Source organism: Metarhizium brunneum, chromosome 5 (assembly GCF_013426205.1).
Source record: "Metarhizium brunneum chromosome 5, complete sequence".
Taxonomy (NCBI): Eukaryota; Fungi; Ascomycota; class Sordariomycetes; order Hypocreales; family Clavicipitaceae; genus Metarhizium; species Metarhizium brunneum.
In genome coordinates, this window is record NC_089426.1 from 522,498 (window position 1) to 541,275 (window position 18,778).

At 48.9% G+C, this 18,778-nt stretch overlaps 7 protein-coding genes across 7 annotated transcripts; 6 read left to right on the forward strand and 1 right to left on the reverse strand.

The window, feature by feature from the left end:
- Positions 1–1,608: 1,608 nt before the first annotated feature.
- On the forward strand, positions 1,609–2,454 carry G6M90_00g082360 (uncharacterized protein; the record flags this gene model as incomplete). Its single annotated transcript, XM_014687979.1, has 1 exon — positions 1,609–2,454. The coding sequence occupies one exon, from the start codon at positions 1,609–1,611 to the stop codon at positions 2,452–2,454; it is 846 nt and encodes a 281-aa protein (XP_014543465.1).
- An 883-nt stretch (positions 2,455–3,337) lies between these two features.
- af380 (Polyketide transferase af380) lies at positions 3,338–4,301 on the forward strand (the record flags this gene model as incomplete). The annotated part of the gene is made up of 2 exons (XM_014687980.1): positions 3,338–3,448; positions 3,510–4,301. The coding sequence occupies 2 exons, from the start codon at positions 3,338–3,340 to the stop codon at positions 4,299–4,301; spliced, it is 903 nt and encodes a 300-aa protein (XP_014543466.1).
- A 663-nt stretch (positions 4,302–4,964) lies between these two features.
- On the forward strand, positions 4,965–6,231 carry Est1 (Versiconal hemiacetal acetate esterase; the record flags this gene model as incomplete). The annotated part of the gene is made up of 6 exons (XM_066131200.1): positions 4,965–5,012; positions 5,064–5,187; positions 5,250–5,509; positions 5,563–5,827; positions 5,887–6,037; positions 6,105–6,231. The coding sequence occupies 6 exons, from the start codon at positions 4,965–4,967 to the stop codon at positions 6,229–6,231; spliced, it is 975 nt and encodes a 324-aa protein (XP_065987511.1).
- A 2,306-nt stretch (positions 6,232–8,537) lies between these two features.
- On the forward strand, positions 8,538–9,697 carry G6M90_00g082390 (uncharacterized protein; the record flags this gene model as incomplete). The annotated part of the gene is made up of 3 exons (XM_014687982.1): positions 8,538–8,756; positions 8,823–9,213; positions 9,279–9,697. 3 exons carry the CDS (start codon positions 8,538–8,540, stop codon positions 9,695–9,697), a joined length of 1,029 nt encoding a protein of 342 aa, XP_014543468.1.
- Positions 9,698–13,529: 3,832 nt separating this feature from the next.
- G6M90_00g082400 (uncharacterized protein) lies at positions 13,530–14,263 on the forward strand (the record flags this gene model as incomplete). The annotated part of the gene is made up of 2 exons (XM_014687984.1): positions 13,530–13,580; positions 13,640–14,263. 2 exons carry the CDS (start codon positions 13,530–13,532, stop codon positions 14,261–14,263), a joined length of 675 nt encoding a protein of 224 aa, XP_014543470.1.
- A 1,605-nt stretch (positions 14,264–15,868) lies between these two features.
- ERG12_2 (Mevalonate kinase) lies at positions 15,869–17,284 on the reverse strand (the record flags this gene model as incomplete). Its single annotated transcript, XM_014687985.1, has 1 exon — positions 15,869–17,284. One exon carries the CDS (start codon positions 17,282–17,284, stop codon positions 15,869–15,871), a length of 1,416 nt encoding a protein of 471 aa, XP_014543471.1.
- A 1,128-nt stretch (positions 17,285–18,412) lies between these two features.
- G6M90_00g082420 (uncharacterized protein) lies at positions 18,413–18,748 on the forward strand (the record flags this gene model as incomplete). Its single annotated transcript, XM_066131201.1, has 1 exon — positions 18,413–18,748. One exon carries the CDS (start codon positions 18,413–18,415, stop codon positions 18,746–18,748), a length of 336 nt encoding a protein of 111 aa, XP_065987333.1.
- Between the last annotated feature and the right edge of the window lie 30 nt (positions 18,749–18,778).

Below are 18,778 nucleotides of genomic sequence, written 5' to 3' on the forward strand. Positions count from 1 at the left end.
GGGGAAAGCTATCGGTAGTTTTCGTCTGCATTGTCCCCTCTTATTTTCTTTGGCATTTCTCCTCGAGATGGAGTTAATGTATATCGAGCCACATCGGGCTCATCGCTTACAGTTTCGTTGTCTCATGTCCTCGGCAATTCTGTTGCTCTGTATTCCCCCCTTGGCCAACACCCAACATAAGCTCTCTTCTTGGCGTCAAGGCCAGGGGTAAAGTCCTAGGACCCCGAATATACACGCCATAGTAATCGTAACCCTTCGTGAATATTCATCCTTCAAATCGTATTGACCCATCTGTTCCTTATGTTCATGACATCACTACTGCCGCCCGCAGTGTCGTAGATGTCTCGTGCACCAATGGTCGCCTTGGCTGTGACATATTGGTAGCCTGACACCTGGAAGAATCCAGAATCTCACTTCTAGAGCCCAAGGTTTACCAATGTCTTCTGACCCTCGTCGGTGAAGAGTAGTTTTCCCGAGGACCAGCCAGACATGAAGATGACCGGATACCTCAAATGAAACCAAAGCGGATGAGATGAGGCGCCAAAATAATCGAAATAATGATCAAGGACGAAACAAAGGTAGTTGCAGCTTCCGAAAACCAACAGAGATAGAAGAGCGGTGAACCAAACGGCCTTTTGGCCATAATAGTGGTCTACTAGGAAGTAAGTGGTGATGCCCGCCATGGCACCGCCCATCCCAAGTGGGCACAGAATCAGCGTCCATATCATCTTGTACACAATGTCCCTCCAACCCGAGAAGAAGAGTACGGCCACGACCAGGAAGAGAATTTCAGCCAACATTGAGCTGGCCCAGAACAGCACAAAAGGCCGAATGTAGAGTGACCTTCTCTTTCTTGCTTGCTCTTCACTTTCACCGCCCGCAGTCACGAGGACTTGATATTTTGGCAAGGTCATTTCGTGCATTGAGGAAAGGCGATGGGTTTATGATAGTGGCATAGAATATTGTTGTAGAAAAAAAAAAAGTTATAAACATGAACCTTTTTGCGGGCTGCATCAGAGTTGTATTTATTCCGCCGCGCCGCGCCGAGGCTGACACAAATGCAAGTGGACGCGGCCCCGCCCGGCGTGGAGGGATGAGTAATCGGCGCCAGGCCCGCAACGCCACCGCGAATCTCGGCGGAGTAGCCTACCGTTACATTCGGATGTCCTGGGTGCTACGTTCGACGCGGCAGCACCGAGATATTCGAGGCCCAGGAGAAGTTGTATCGCGTCAACAAGTTCCAGTGAAAATGGAATCTATTCAAATCGATCAACTAATCCATTGAGGTCGATTACGGATCCTCACCAGCCTCGCATCCCGCGGCACGGCCACAACTCAGATCCCGGATGGAGAGTCTGGTTAGTTGGCTGCCGACATGCATACATACATACTTGTTGCGCAATAGGTGCCCATTTTTAGTGGCGGGATTTGAATCCTTCAGGATGGCGAAATTGTGGAGTCGTCACAAAATGTCCCCATGGTGCCGGGTATCCGGGCCGCTTTGAAAGAATAAAAGCTTGTGCTCCTAGGAAGAAAGATTTCAAAGGAAATAGAATTGCCAAGTCCACAACTTCGAACATATTGATCCTTTCGCAACACCACAGCATAATGACTCTCACCTTTGACGTCTTTTTCAGTCGACGGCCCAGCGCAACCAGGACCGGTCCTGCTGGCCACGACCATTTAAAATGGGTGCCAACCAGCTCGACACTTATTTATGGAGCTCGCGATGCCATTCTAGTCGACGCGCAGTTGACGATCGAGGCTGGAAAAGACCTCTCGGACTGGGTAGTCGCCAAGGGGAAGAATCTAACGCACATTTACGTTACACACGGTCACGGAGACCACTTCTTCGGCAGCGCTCCGCTTCTCAAAGAATTTCCCAACGCAAAAGTGGTTGCCATACCGGAGGTAGTGGCTCGAATGAGTAACGAGGTGACCCCAGAGAGACTCCGTGGTGGTTGGGACAAGCTCTTCCCCGGTCAAATACCCACAGAGCCTCCCCGGGTTGCAGAGCCACTGCAAGAGGGCCTTCTCGAGCTTGAGGGGCAGAAGCTGATTGTGGTGAGAACCGGCCACACAGACACGGATGATTCGACAGCGCTCTGGGTGCCTTCTCTTGGCCTCGCCGTGGTCGGGGACGCCGTGTACGCCAACACCCACCCGTTCCTTGGAGAATCGGGCAGTAAGGAGGCAAGGCTAGGGTGGATTGCCGCCCTAGACAAGATTGCAGCTCTGAACCCCCGATGGGTAGTGGGAGGCCACAGCGACCCAGACAAGGGCTATGACCCCACGGCCATCCAGGAAACGAAGAATTATTTGGACAACTTTGAGCGGCTTAGCCAGGACACGAGCACGGCTGAGGAGCTTTACCACCGCATGGTTGAACTGTATCCTGCGAGGCTGAACCCCGGTTCTGTGTGGGCAGGGGCTGTCCTGGTCAAGGACAAATAAGTCTACCAAGTATATAATAAGACTATATGTAGAAGCCTAACTACGTGGCTTTACCAATAACTAAATGAAAACAAATTGCCTTTGAAAACACTTACCGTACTCTACCGTCGCCATAGCCTGAAATATGGGTCGTGACAACAAGTACCTAACGAAATACTGTATAACTCTGGTCTGGGGTTTGTTCGAATAGCAGGTGAAATACGCCATCGAGATAGGTTGTAAATCCCACTTGCTGCAGATCTCACTTGCTGCAGATCGCTAAGTTGATTGTCCCAAAGAATTCTGGCACCGCTTTAGTGGCGGCTGAATGCGCACACCACCGACTCCAGCCCAATCTACTTGAATAATCTCCCTTTGATTTCCAATCAATGTTGCATGTCTGCAGCGGCAGCGGCTGTTAACCCCTGTCGGCCGAGGCCCCACTTCCGAAAGCAGCCCCCGGCAGATAAGTGGACCCTCCTCGGCAGCGGGTCATCGCCTCATCATACAACGCGCTGGGCAAGAGCAAGCGGAAAGCCGGCAAGGTGGCATCAGCGTGATGCGAGCAAGTGATGACAGCTCTTTTCACTGTTGAGCAACTCGACAAATCGATTTTTAGGTGGGGCTTGACCACCAGGTAGAATGTTAGAAATGTTGCTTCATAGCATCGGGATTCGGACATGCCGGACAGCGTCATGGCGAGCACGACAACGGAGTTCACGGCACCTCAAGAAATTTCATGATAACACGTTCTATCATGACCCTAATGACCTCGGCCTGGGTGAGTACGAACCGCCTTGTACAACCCCTGCACCCTGGGATTCAAATACCGTGCTTGAAGGGCCTTGCTCGCAAAATTCCGTAGTCTTTCCTATTTGGCCACCTTGTAGTTTACGCGTCCAAAATGCCACCCTCTCGAGAGACTGTCGAATTCAAGGCGTGCGATGGCACCGTGCTGCGAGGGTGGTTCTACCCCCAAGAAAAGCCGGCCCCATGCATCATCATGACCCATGGAGTGAGTAAATCACCAATGACCCATCTGTTGGCCCCTGGAGAAGCGTGCTGACGGGAACAAGTTGGCCGGTATACGCCATTTCCGTCTCCCCCGGTTCGCGACCCGATTTCACGAGGCCGGATACACGGTTCTTCTGTATGACAACCGCAACTGGGGAGATAGCGACGGCACTCCCAGACAAGAGTCCAACCCCGCGCTGCAGCAGACCGATTATTATGACGCCTTCAACTATGCATTGACAAAGGCCTGCGTCGACCCAAAGCAGATTGTATACTGGGGCACCAGCTTTTCCGGGGGCAACGTCATATACGCCGCAGCCGTTGACAAGCGTATCAAAGCCGCTATTGTTCAGGCGCCGGCTGTGTCTGGAGAGACGAGGTCGGTGGCCTTTGCCGACCAAATCCCGTTCGTCTTTCAAGACCGAGCTCGAATTGCAGCTGGAAAACAGCCGCGTCGCGTGCCCGTCATCGCATCTAGTCGCGAGGCCGCTGAAGAAGGATCAGAAAACGTAATGTTTCCCGGGACACATGTTTACGACCAGATCGAGGAGCAATTGGCGTGTGGTGGTCAATGGGAAAACTACGTCACGTCGCAAACGCAGCTCCATATGCTAGAATTTGAGGCGCAAGCCATGATTCATCGCATATCGCCCACTCCCCTACTCATGGTTGTCCCCGGCAACGACGTTCTGGTCTCGACTTCGTCGCAGCTGGCGGCGTTTGGAAAGGCGCGGGAGCCGAAGCAGCTGGTATATTTGGAAGGCGTGGGCCATTTTGACATCTACACGGGCGATGCTTTCGATAGAAACATCGACGCACAGCTTGATTTTCTACGGCGCCATCTTACCACGTAGATGAGTGTGTACGTAGCAAAGAAGCGGTCGATTAGGTGACAGGATATATTATGCTTTTTATCGATGAAGAGGTCAAAGCACCAAGTTGTAGCAATAGTCAAATATAAGAACGTATGCGATCCTCTACACCAAGAATATGTACCGTGTATGTGTACACTGATGCCTGTGTGCTGCAAAGTCCATCAGAATAGCCTATAATTCAGAAAATCTCACAAAAGTGCAAGTCCTAGACCATGAAATTTTCGGCAAATCGGTTATAGTGGATCATGACTCCATGAGGAACGCCATTAATATGTTCAATAATCACTTGCCTCGGCACACACTTGTTGAATCATCAATTTTCCATGAACCGAGGAGAGACACCATTGACTCGACATTTATAATATTATGCGCGTTAGAGCCTTCTTAAGGCCGGAAACACCCGACCTCTTTGTAATCAGCCCCTGGATGTGACAGCATTTCGGTGGTGGCGTCATGAAATCCGAAATCTTGAAAGCCATACTTTGACTAAAAAATAAAAATAAAAATCTGCATCCAACTTGGTCTGTGTTTAAATTCACATGTGGAAAATTATGCGCCTGCAATAGTTTGATTGAGACTCTTCGATTCCCATTCTTTCAGTCACTATAATTCAACATCTCAAAGCAATAATTGCCGGCCATGATGGACGAACTCGATATGGACAAGCGGCTGGCGCCAGCTTGGCATCGAGTAAGCGTATTGTTGCTACATCTGATTCGATTTATTCTAACAATTTTATAGATTGAAAGGGAGCTTGGACAAAGGCCAAACATGTCTGGTAGCGCGCTCGACATGAGGCAGCAGTACAAGCAATTCTCCGAGGAGCTTGGTGCCCTTTATCCCAAGCCTGCATTGGAAGCTGTCGGTACGTGGCTGCCAACTGGACCCATCTGAACTTATTCAAGATGCTCAAACCAAAGCTTGTAGAAGATGTCGCCATCACCAAGCACTTGGCTGTACGCACGTACACCCCAGATGTAACCGCCAAGGACAAGCATCGCCTGCTCCCGGTGGGCATCTACTTTCACGGCGGAGGCTGGTGCTGCGGCGACCTTGACAGCGAAGACAACTTTTGTCGCATGCTCGCCAAGGCGCTTCCTTTGATTGTGATCTCTGTCTCGTATAGGCTTGCGCCAGAGCACAAGGCGCCGGCTCAGGTCCGCGACGCAGTGGATGCTTGGACCTGGGTACGTCTTCAAATTGCTGCCAAAAAAACGGATGCGGCGGCTGACGTGAACAGGCTTTCGAAAACGCTGCTCGACTCGGCGGCGACCCAAGCAAGTACTTCACCATCGGGCAAAGCGCGGGAGGCACCCTCGCGTTTGCCGTACCCAACGAGCTTATAGCCCTCAATCGCGGACACGAAGTCAAGGGGATTATATCGCTGTCGCCGTTTGTCGTGCACCCGTCTAATGTTCCCCCGGCTCACAGAGCAGCATATAAGTCGTTTGAGACGAATGCAAATGCTCCAATGAACACTGCCGCCGCGATGAATACTTTTTACGGCAAGCTTCCTCTGCAACATATTTTCAAGAGCTGGGTTGCTAACAAAACTCCTGCGCAGATGCTTTCGGAGCTGACCCGGCCGACTCGTCCGTCTACGTGCTACACAGCGAGCGGCTCACAAAATTTCCTGCGACATATATTGCGGTATGCGGAGCCGACCCAATACGCGATGATGGCCTCATCATGGAAAAGGTACTCCGTGAATCTGGGTGAGTCAAGCACCTCTGACGCCATTATTCCATCCCCAAAGGCATCATGTCTAATGCATTTACACAGAGTTCGAACCAAGTTGCAACACTACGAGAACCTTCCTCACGTGTTCTGGGCTTTTGCATGTGAACCAGAGAATGGAAGCTTCTTGGGCGACGTTATTGATGGAATTACATTTGTGCTGGATGCCTGAGGAGCCTGTTACTGCCGAATTAATGTTGTTATTTCCTGGTAGTTTTTTCGTAGATGCGATGCTTGTTCTCTTGCACGGCTTTTTCATCCTAGGATTGGTACATTGGGCTCAATACATTTGCTGCAAGAGTGTGTTTCCATGCATGCAACAGCTGGTTAATCCACGCCCAAAGTATTGGACGAGACCTTATCTGCTACCTCGGTTTGGGTAATTCAGTCTAACTACCTCAGCAATTACTTCCACAAGCTCTTCTCCAACAGCAGCCAATAAAGCGTAGTATGCGAGTAGACCCTCTGTATAGAATTTGCGGATCAGAAAGGATTGAGACTTGTGCCAAGTTTTCTGCGTTGCGCAAGTGTCTATGCACGTGTAATGTCCGAGGAACATGGCGAGTTGGCTTAGCCATTCAGCTACCTTACCATTTGAGGGGCCTCAAACGATGCCGTCGCAAATTCCCTGGCGTAGTCTAAAATTTAGATCCTCTTTCTTTATTCTGTTTAGAGTGTCTAGAGTCTTTCTAAACCTGCTGACTTTGGCGAAAAAAGCTACATGTATCTTTCGTCCATATTTTCCCCTCTAACTTGCACTAGCGTATCTCCCGAGGCGGACTCAACAATGACCAACGCTTAGTGAGCAGTTAGAGAGAGGTCAAAACAGTGGAATCGAGACGTATTGCGTGTATATGCGGTTCGCCTCATCTTTCAGGTTTGTGGGTGCATTTTCAGCTTGTCGGGCTGTCCACCTTCGATGTCCGTCGGGAACCGCTGCCGTGGAAGGCAACAAGGCTTCCACCCTGTCCGGCAGTTAGGCATCCCTCTATTCACGCAAGCATGTCCTATTGGGAAATTCGCCAACCACAAAACTTGGAACATGGCTTACAGCTGATCATTGGGCTGGGTCTAGAACATGAGCGCTGTGCCATTCATCATACATGCCAGACAGGAAAGGTAAGATCTTCGGACAAAGAAATAAGGTGCAAGAAATGAAGCCCTGGGAGCTTTCCTTTCACATTATGTGGAGGAATATTCAGAGCTGGTTGAGACGGACAGGGTATACAAACCGTTATGCAAGAAGTATTGTGTAGAGAAACTAATATATTTAATATCTCTAGCACAATTGTTTTAAGTAACCGAAATATGCATGTACTCTAGGCGACGCGGAAAGCATGTCGTAGGCCAACTTGCCCTAAATCTTACGACTTCACACCATAATCAACAAGGTTCGGTTCAGCTTCACCTATTTGCTCATTGGGGGTCAGAAACGGTGGAAAGTCCTTGTGGCAGCCACAAACCATCCACAACTGATCCGAATTCGGCTAATTTTGCGCACAACCAGGGGATATATGACTTCAGGCTTACATCGAAGCTTACGAAAAAACATGGAATACTTTGACCGCTAGGGTATGTACGTAGATAATTTGACACGTTATTACAGTTATATAATTTATTGTGCCCTGCAATTAGCAGATAGCTTCTGCCTGGAATTAGAGTTGTATAAATTTGGTAGAGTACATTTTGATTTGCCCATCTTAGCTGAGTCCCTTGGATGCGACCGTCATCCAGACGTCGTCAAGTGGGTAATAAAATGCAACTCTGGGCTTACTGGTAAAATAACTCATCAATTAGGCTATCCATAAGGAGAATGTTGGTAGCCCCCTCTCGAATCCATCCACCACCTCGCCTCATTTCTGAGTGAAAGACTGGTTTGGACGCTTGGGCATGCTGTGCATCCAGTACTAACCGGCATGTTCTTCCGGTCACTTTCCTACGACGTCGCTTCTTTTTATTGGCTGAATAGCACCAGTACATCTCCAAATCAGAGCTCATACATAACGCCCATCATCTTTTGTGAAGCCGTTCTCACCAATTGTCGCGGTCAAAGTGGAGCCCGGTTCGCCCCTTGTGTTTGTCACATCCATCACACACGAATTTCCAAGAAGCATACTGCATGAACGAAGTGAACGGTTGATGTATGTTGGGGACTTTTAGTTTACCAAAAGAGGGATATTGTTGTTTCAGCAGTAAACGGTTTCGTTTTGCAGCAGAAAGGAAGTGGACGGTACTCCTCACTGACCGGCTGTATGTGATGGATACGCCCCGACCAGTATAAATAAGATAAAATCTTCCCACCATCTCGCACGATATTCACATCGCCATACGTATCAGAAAGGGATAAGACTTGAAAACCAACAAACTTGACTTTTACTCAAGCTTGGGATTAGGTCTATCTCTTGCTTCGTCTTCGACCTGCTTGTCTACTACTTCGTTCTTTTTGCAGCCCCTTGATTACCAAAACCACGCTCGATAATGGCTTCCACTACTATTCTCCACGATACTGCACTAGCCGCACTGGCAGATGGCGATGTCATCTATCTCTATTTCCAGGCCTCAAGCGGCTACCTATGCGAGGCTACCTTGACCCCCGGACAGCCACAGGTAGCCTACACCATCACCAACTTGCGCGCCGCTGATATAAAGCTCTATACTCCAATTTCAGCTACGTTTGGAAAGAATACGGAAGAGAGAGTAAGCAAAACTGCAGGTCAAAACATACATAGGATCTGGACAGACTAACATCATCTTCCGCGACAGTACATCTTCTATATCGACACAGACGGCATTCTCAACAATGCCGTTTACAAAAATGACACCTGGTGCAGAGGATTTCTGCGTGGTCAATCCATCATTCCGGCCCACTATTCCAAGATCGCCGCGGTCAAGTCCTGCGTTTGTGACGATGAGATACATGTTTTCTACCAGACTACGGATCGCAACGGAGCCATCCGTCAGGTGACCGGATACGAGAATCGATGGGTGCTGGATCGGCGAGATCTTGGCAGCAAAGTCCTTACCGGTACTGGCCTGGCCGCCGTCCACGCCGAGTTGGGCATCGACATCACGACCGGGACGTCGGATTCGAACAAGCCGCCCGTGGTATTCTTCCAGCAGACGAACTTGGGTCTGACATGGCTACAGGATGCAGGTAGTTCCACAAACCCACACGAGCCTAATTGAAATGAAGTTTGTATATATTGATCTTGATGATAGCAACGCGAAAGGTCGGCGGTGTCGTAACTAAAGCCTCTCCACACACGCCGCTGGCTGCTACCGACGCCGTATCCACCAATTTAAAAGACGTCTTCCTTTTCTTCACCTCTAGCGCAAATGAAATTAAGCGTCTCGCTGTAGGGTCGGATGGACAGGAGGTTGTCTCTACTGAGCTTCTGACAACCACGCCAAAAGGCAATCTCGCCGCGGTCGTCAGGAAGTCGTCGACGAACTCGACGGACGCGCAGGTTATTCTCTTCTACCAGTCTACGAACCCGCCGAAAATTCACCAGTCGACGATAAGTGATGACGATGGTGGAAACTGCGTTTGTAAAACTAGGTATACCGTCACCGAGTACAGTGGGGTGGCTATATTCTCTGACCCCGAAGTCGACCACATTGCTATGAGATTCGAATGATTTGGATCAAAGAGTGCAATCTCTAGAGTTACAAGACGTAGGGCTTTCTTGGGATGGTGGACTACCTGTTTGGTGTGAAACGTCGATGACATTAACTCGAGACAGACCTGCGAGTCGTTTCCTGTAGCTTTGCCAATAAGAATAAACTCTTACATCCAGGCCATTATGAATTAGTCTCAACAGTGAGCACTAGGCTTACATTGTGATTTACGTCTCTTTGCGGTCTCGACAAAGAGGTCATCCTTCAATGGACGAGCAGGGATAAGATACCAAAGGAAGAAGCAAACGGTCACAAAGAGACAAGAATTGAAAAGCGAGCAACGCAAAATATGGATTTCCCGGGAACAGAACTCGAGGTCTTTAGAGGTTATTATAATCGACCATGTTCAGTGCATTGGAAGCTTTGTGCCTAAAAGCGACAAGGGCTCGAAAAAGGCTGGGAGTTGGTAGCTCAATTCGTCTTATCATGGTCTTTGGTATCAAAGGTCCTTGGTTTCCCTTAAGGCTTAGTTGAATACAAAGCTCTATAAATACAAGAGGTCGGTGTGCCTTGTGCCTTAGTCCCGTGATAGTAGCCCCCGTGTAACAGTGTGATACTAAATGAATTAGGTCGTGCAAAAAGGGCACCTGGACTTTTAACTGTCTCGAAACATGATGGTTGAAGAGCTGGTAAAAAGGAGAGGCTTCAAATTTGCTATATAAAAGAGTAAAATAATACGAAAAGTCTAAATACTTGGTAAACTATTGCTGCCTGCAAGTAGCAAAACAACGATTTCTATTGTCTTAAACAAGCGATTTCAGATCAACTTCAACCAACTCGCTGCTCTAAGTAGTATCGTCAACGATCTTCCGATATCTTGTCCTACGGGCAGTCCTTCTAGTGGCGGCAGTGCTTTTCATGGCAGCAGTGCTTTTCATGGCAGCAGTGCTTTTCATGGCAGCAGTGCTTTTCATGGCAGCAGTCCTTTTCATGATCGCAGTCCTTGTCAGGGCAGCAGTCCTTGTCAGGGCAGCAGTCCTTGTCAGGGCAGCAGTTGTCGTCCTCATGTTCCGGTGGGTAATTAGGTCGGCAGTCGCTTCCGCACTATTACACCGACACTGTTAGGAACATCATCTCCTATCCTATCAAATTCGGGAATTGATAGGAAATGTCAAGCGGGTCACTCACGCAATAATTATTCCCACAGGGCTTTGCAGTCTCGGTGCATCCGTAGGTGCTAGTCGAGGTGCTCCCCTGGTAAATGCTAGTCGAGGTGCTCTCCTGGTAAATGCTAGTCGAGGTATCCTCCTGGTAAATGCTAGTCGAGGTACTCTCCTGGCAAGTGCTGGTCGGGGACACTGCCGAGGTGGTATGGTAGGGGTATGCAGCGGCCATAGAGACCAGAGAAATGATGCCAACGGAGAGGAACTTCATTTTTGCTTTGAGTTTTAGATATCTAGATATCCGAGTTTTTGGTAGTTTCGTATCGAGATTATCGCAAGTGTTGATGTCTATCAATAGATGAGGTTGTCTCTAGAAGGGTGGAAGCACCCTGCCTTTATATATGTTGCAGAACTAGCACAACACTGCCACTATAATTGCTGTTTCTATGCTCTTGCGTAGAAGACGCTTACTACCAGTTCTAGACCTTTTGTATCCATAACGTGGCGCAGCGTATACTTTTTCAGCCCTATATAATTTTCACAATAATAACAATGCTATTCGTAAATGAATATGCACCAACTTACCTTGGTGTGGCTAGTGTATAGGCAAGCCACATGAACTTAATTGATCAACTCAAGACTCTAAGCCCTACTGATGTCATCCATTCCTGAGCCTAACGCCGCCTAACCCCTGGGACCTTGTTTGCCACCAAGTCCGCCACAGGCCGTGGCGCTTGGGTTTCTGGCAGAACCTGGCCATATTTAGAAATCCTCCTGATGTCTTCGGCTAGTCTAATCCAGATGAATCTAGTGGCGCTACAGTTAGGTCCCCAGCCTTAGGCTCCGCCGCACCCTAGGCTTATTCCTTGATAAACATGACGATAATGGTGGCGTTTCTTTGTAGTTATGCTTATCTCTACAGATATTACGGGTCTATCTTAATCGACGCTTATATACAAAATAAATACCAGATATGCGTCACCGATAAGATGTACAGATATATATATATACTATATATAGAATTAATCTCGTACATGTTTATCTAAGCCCCAAATGCTTGCTTTTATACAATTCTCCTCTTTACGCCACTCCGCTCGTTAATCCACACGCCTTGTGTTTACCGTTGTGCCAAGGGTTCAGTTATGAAGACTTGGAGCGATAAAGGGCTCAATTCAATAATAATCTCGTAGGATGTCAAAGGTCCTGAGTTGCTACGAGAAAGGGAGAGAAGGGTGACCGCCTTATATACATAAAAGGAACGCCTAGGCCTAGGGTCCTTGCCCGGGCACGTGTTCTAGCCGTGTAACCAACAAGTCCTATATCGGCGTGAAGCCCCTTTGTTGGGCTTCACGATCTGTTGGGCCTTTTCCGTGTAACAACCATTGCCCCGAACGTCAATTCCCTGCTTTTGCAGAAGCCCGTTGATGCATTTGCACCCCTCCAGGAAATTCATGGCCCGCGAACTACGATACCCGGTTCCCTAGGACCAAGTTCGTGGTAGCGATGTACAAATTTGTCTATCCCCTATTTGTTTCGTTTTAGACCTAGTAGAACATGTAATACTGATGCAAGTCAATTTCCCTATGGGCTTCCCATGGTTACCATGGACGGTGAATAGTATCGCCATCTTTTGGGACATGGGGTTCTTATTACCCTTTCGCGTACGGTAATAAAATGGCTTGATTGGGTTCAATGGCTAAGCGCTGTACAACACGGTCAGGGAAGTCATGAACAGATACAAGGACTGCAATTAGGAGACTACCGTCTATCGCCTCAAGACCGACATGACGAATTACATATCGAGGAATAGTAACCAGTGCACAGTTTCTCTGTAACCATGCTGTTTGCAGTCGGCAAGGACCCGAGCTGTATAGAATGGCGCGCCTTGGAAGCCTTGACCCAAGTGGGGCTCCCCCGCCTTTACAATCCCAAAAGGGAAACATATGTGGAGTTCATGTTCCCGCTTAGCCGGAAAGGCGGAAAGGTCCACTACACCAGACCCGTCTGGGCAGGGCTTACCGCCGTCTCTGGCCTTGAGGCCTCCAGAGGTCATGACGGATCAACCCTTTTCGGCGTAGCCGAGGCGAAAACGCCCGGCACTCTCAGCCGTAAATAAGGCACAACTAGGCTGATGGTACTATTTAAAGACGGTATTCACTTACCACGACAAAACTCACATAGTGTACATTATCAAATCAATACAAACCATGTCAAGTGTCGTCTGCCTAGGTCGTGGCAATAGCCTCTAAATGTCCTTTCATATCGATTGAGGCCCCCAAAGACCTCGGACTATCTGACGGGCTGTAGAAGTAATGTCATGAGTGCTTACTACGCCTGAGCCACCATTTTTATTATAACTTGTCCTTATAAGCTCTCCTACTAATACCTTGCCGCTTTGAATGAAAATTACGTGAAGGGTGGAAGATGTACTAAGCCATTCAAGCTGTTGCATTCTCAGAGTTTCCGGGGCTTTGATGGCAATCAGCATTCAGCCTCATCAACAGCCTCGTGAGAGTACTGAGATTGTATCCAGGTTGGCCTCCTATCTATCGTACGTGACGAGCTAGGTTCGCGCAATCCGTCATGGTTGGTAGCATTCTCTCTGATATCTTTCTGGTTTATACTCAGCAGGGCGGTCGCCTGCAGTCGACGTCTTGTGATGTCCGGCTCAGCCGCGATTGACAAGATCATGGCCGCGGCATCATTGGATATTGCCGCTGTCGGCCTCATCGCCTGGGCTGTGAGCGCATCACCAGTGGTTTGTCTCTGCCTATCTGCGGTCGGCCGGGTCGCGTGCAGACCTTCAATGTATCGGGCAGCGAGGTTGCCGCGACCCTCTTCCCCAATGACATGATGATGCTTGCTTCGTCGTGCGGCCTCGTGACCTCAGACAACGACGCAAATCCTCTTCTATACCGTGTCGAGGACAATCTTCTCACTATCCGGGTCGGCGTGAAGGAGAAGATTAGCAATGGGACTCTCAGATTGTTACAACTTCTACCCGGAGGAGACTCCGCTCCTACATACAAAAGTTATCTGCCAATCCATCTAGGCACTACAACGGTGAAGCTCAGCCCATACGGGATCTTTTGCGTCAACGGCTGGAAATTTTGTGGCACAGAAAGAGACCTGACAAGCATGACGGTGGACAACATCAGTCTCGCCCTTGCATGCCAGAACACTTCGGAGGGAGATTCAAATGCTGCGGTATTTTTGAATGACCTCTACGCCACTCTCAAGTCTACCGATGGCGCAATAATGTTGAAACCAGATCTGAGCCTCAGCCTCGCCCTTACTCTCTGTGTTCGCGACACTAAAGACGACATCATGAAATCCAGTTCATTCACGGCGAATACAGTCAGTCCTGAGAGAGCTAAGCACGACATTAGTCACGATTATTTAGCGGCACATTGCAGTGACTAAAATAGGGAACACAGAGGCTTCCAAACAACAGCTTCTTACATTCCCCTGTTCGCCACTGGGCGGTTTCATGCGGTCTTGGCCCGTTGGTCGTGTCGACACAGCAACACTGTCTCCGTATGAACGTTGCTTTTCCCGCATGACTGACCACTATGGCACGGATCGTCAGTGGGTCCAGGGTCACAAAAGCAGGATATAATTTGAAATTCTACCAGCCTATCATCGTCAAGGATGCACGGAGTGTTTGATGAGTTTGAGTTGGCCGGGGCGATAGGAAACTTCCGTCTGATCCTACCGGCGCGCCATGCCCCCCATTCTGCACTTACCAAGAAACAGCCATCATAGCCTCTGGCCCAAGTTAGTAACAAGGCCTCTTGGATATGTTGTTCTTACTCGTGCGACCACCAAAACATGCTGCCGCTTCGCTGCCTACGGTGCTGGGACGTGCGGTGGCGAAGTGATGGAAACATGCACACAATAAACCTCATCACTGTCAAGTTACCAGTCCTCACAACAGATTGTTCAATCTCCGTTGTCTTTTGCAGCTATCACCCTGAGGACGTCGAATGACAGCCAATGATATCACAACGTTCATCACTCCCTAGGCAACCGTTAAAATACATCTTCCTGATTAGATGAAATCATGATGAGTTGATCCAATGAAGAGAACTCATGTGCGACCATGGCATGATCATTTTACCAGACACGACGGTAGAGAAACAACCAACAAGTTTTGCGTACGACAACCAACAAACACACCTCCGGAGCCTCATGAGAACCAATGCCAGTCAGTCCTGGGGAAGCAGACAGATAGATGAGATAAATGGAAGTAAACCACCAGCTTGACTTGTGTTCCAGCTCGCCATGGATCGTCCCGACACTTGTTCTTCGCAATTTGCACAATCCCAACTTGCAGATCTCTCAACAATACATTTCTCAACTACGTGACAATGGCATCTGCACCAAAAGAAGAACTTGGAAAAAATGTCTGCGATGTAAGTAATAATTATATTCATGAGATAGGATTTCATGTAGAGCTAATAGAAACAACAAATTAGAGATGTGGACAATCTGTAAGCTATTCTCGATCTCCCTCACAAACAAAGATTGGTGCACTGCACCATGTTTGGCCTTGCCGAGTCCCTCTTCCCCAGGGTTGCTATTCGTGCAACTAATATCGACAAAATATGTAGCCGTGTACATGCTGTGCTAGCTGTGGGGGAGTGAGTTCGAATAACTCTTCGCATTTTGAGGACACAAGGTTAACAGAGACGGACGAAAAAACAGGTCGGAGGGTGTGGATGTGTAAGTAGCAGTCAAGACTTCCGAGAATTTGAACAGTCATCTAATTGTAATACAAAGGAAAGCTAAAATCTCATTTCAGAGGTGATTTCACGGATTTGGTCGAAGCTTGTCATGGGTTTTTCCCTATTTACTATAGGTTTTCCCCAGACTTCATACAAATGCAAAGGTGAACCTGCGAGTCCCAATTCCATGTGCATCGTGCCATTTATTTCCAGGCCAGCAGAGATTTGCAAGCTGTGTATCAAATATTGAAAAAGATTGCAACGGCAGGATGCTTTGCTGAACATGTTCGATAAAAGGCCATTAAGTCGCTTCATCATCATTCCCTTGACTGGGGCCGTGGTCAAGAGACTGGTCGCATTGATCTTCAACGGTTCGGGTCCAGAATTTCCATCCTTCCCCGTCTTCAGACTTTCCTACTCCAACCAGATCCTCAATTCCCTCTACCCCCACAGCCTTCTCAAATAGTTCCTGGTTGATCTCTTCATCTCCCTCCCCTTCGCTGCCTCTTCGGAAAAGAGCAGGCCAAAGTAAGGCGACTCCATCAGCACCAAGAATGGTCTCGTATGTCTGAAAGCCTTCGGCATGAAATTTCCTCTCCAACCCCCTCTTTGTTTCCAACTTGGCATCTGGTCGAAAAAGCGTAATAGCACATCCGCCACCTCCGGCGCCAGTCAGTTTCGTCCAGCCTACGTCTGCATGATCCACAAGCTCGCGGATACGCTCCAGGCGTGGGTGAGAAACTCCCAGCGAAACCAGCAATCCGTGATTCATACGAATCATTGTTCCCAAACGGTCCGTATCCGACATGCCATTGGTTTCCAAATCGGCCAGAGCAGAGCTTGTCAGTTGGCCAATTGCATCCAAAATCAGTCCCGTCACGTGACGGTGGTTTGCTTTTAGTTCTCTTACTTTTTCCACCTGTGTCGCTGTGGAACGGGGTTGCTGAGTGTTAACAAGAAGAAGCGGCAGCTCGGGGAACTTGTTGAGAGGAAGGACAGATGGCGGTCCGGAGCGTTTTCTTTGGTAAATAACGGCCTTGCCACCAGCAGACACTGCATTGTCCACTCCACTAGGATCTCCGTGTATACACAGCTCGCCCACAAAAGCCCAACGACTGATGCGCTCAATCTGTATTTGGGCTTCCTCAGCCGGCTGGTCGGGATGAGGTCCAGCAAGCGTCCGTATCTGAAGAAGCAGCGCCGTGCTTAAACAGACGCAAATGCTGGCACTACTCCGTAGACCGGCACCGATAGGAATGGTGGATCGCAGAGTGTAGATAGACCCGGGGCTATGCAATGACCCCAACGAAAGAAAGAGGTAGAGGAAGGCAGTCGCAGATCGAACGTGAATCTTTCGCTGCTTTTCCGGGAGATGCTTGGAGACCTCTTCTGCATGTGGTATCATAGCGTCGAGCAGCTCGGGGTCGAGGGAGTCGATAAGGGAGAAATAAAACTTTTTCTTGTCCGGTCGATGGAACATATCCCATGGCAGGGTGTCTATTTTCCAAGTATGATCTAAGCCAATGTCTCTGAAGTTTAACCTGACGATGCGCTGGGACTTGGAAAGGGTCGTGACGAGAAGATAGGATCGAAGGGAGATGGCTGCTGCGATGGCGGGCTTGCCAAACACGGCGGCGTGTTCGCCAAATACTATGACCTTGCCAGGCGCAGACACCATGAACGTCGGCGCTAATGGTGACGACGGCTTTCTCTCCATGGCGTGAAGCAGTGAAACGATCCGTGAATGGCGGCTCCGTGGCTACGGTGTCGATGAAAAGTGATGGAAGAAGGAAAAGAAAGTTGAATGATGCTTTGTTGAAACTGAAGCAAGTCACCGTGACAAAAGCCAACAAACAACCAGCTACCTTATGGTGTTGGTTAGCAGGAACAGCATCCGATGTCGGATGAACTTGTTGCCGACTCACTGTGAGAGACATGACTAATTTAAGCACGCTTGTAGTCTGGGATAGGACCAGTTGCGTGTTATTCTGATACAGAAGAGAACTGCTTTCTGACATGCAAGAAATAAACCAAGGCTCTTCCATACTTGTTCAACCCCATTCTCTTGGCGTGGCTTTTCCATAGCTGTTGCGGCCAGTCACTTGGAGCCGAGATGGTCCGTGAGTCTGATTTCCCCTGGAATTCGTCCGCAGATTTTCCAGCACGCAACTAAGCAAGGTAAATACCAGAACGACTCTGCTATGAACGATACGCGTTGTAAATCTCTAATATTTGATGCTACATGGACCGATGTGCCCATATCGAGAGGAAGAGGAGGGCAGATCAGTACCCTGGCGTAAATGGGAAGAAAATAGATTCTCGCCTGGACACTTACTACTCGCCCATACTCATGCAGTACCTCAAGCTGTGACATGATGACTACGTAGTTTTATACACCACGCAAGCTCTCACCAACCTAACACTCCACTAACAGTAGCGGATGAGCCAAAGAGTCTGGTTGTCGAGCGGTCATATAGGGAGAACCCTCCGGGCGTAATGAACCAGACTTCAATGTCACTATTGACATGTCAACACTACTACCCGACTACTGGCCTCGCCGCCTAGTAAGTTGTGGCTGGGGTCACAGGCAACAGCTTGTGGACTGATAGGAAGCTGCAAAAAAAAATAATAATAATAAAGTGTAGCACCCGTAAGACGTAGCACCCATATCAATTGCCTTTATTATAGTCCCCCAAAAATGCTTCAATTCTTAGCCAAAAGAGCTCTTTTCTGAGACATCGGACATTACACAACACAGCGCCCCAACGGCCCAACAGGCCACGTCACCAACTTGAACAGGATCCCAACTGGAACGGGCCGGTGTTGAAGAGACAAGCATGCCACCATGGGGCGCATAGCGCTTTGTGCTATGCACGCCTTGCAGACGGATTGGAAAGACGGCGCCAAATGTGACAGTAGTGCCTGCATGCATACAGTTCGACGTATCTGGCATCATGCTATGGCCACACCTCCACTGCATCATCTTCTTCCAGCCGACGCCAAGAGACAGCCAGATTGCCGTATGACTCAGGTTAATGGCTGGCAGCAAAATGCTAACCTGCTCTGTATCCCTTGGCGGCCAGAGGAGCCCGTCTACAAGGTCAAATATACACATAATGCGTCGCTGCCTGACGAGTTGAAACCCGCAACCCGCTACTTCTACATCCACGCTTGCGCCTAGATGGACTATATTCTGTCCTGACTTCGTGTT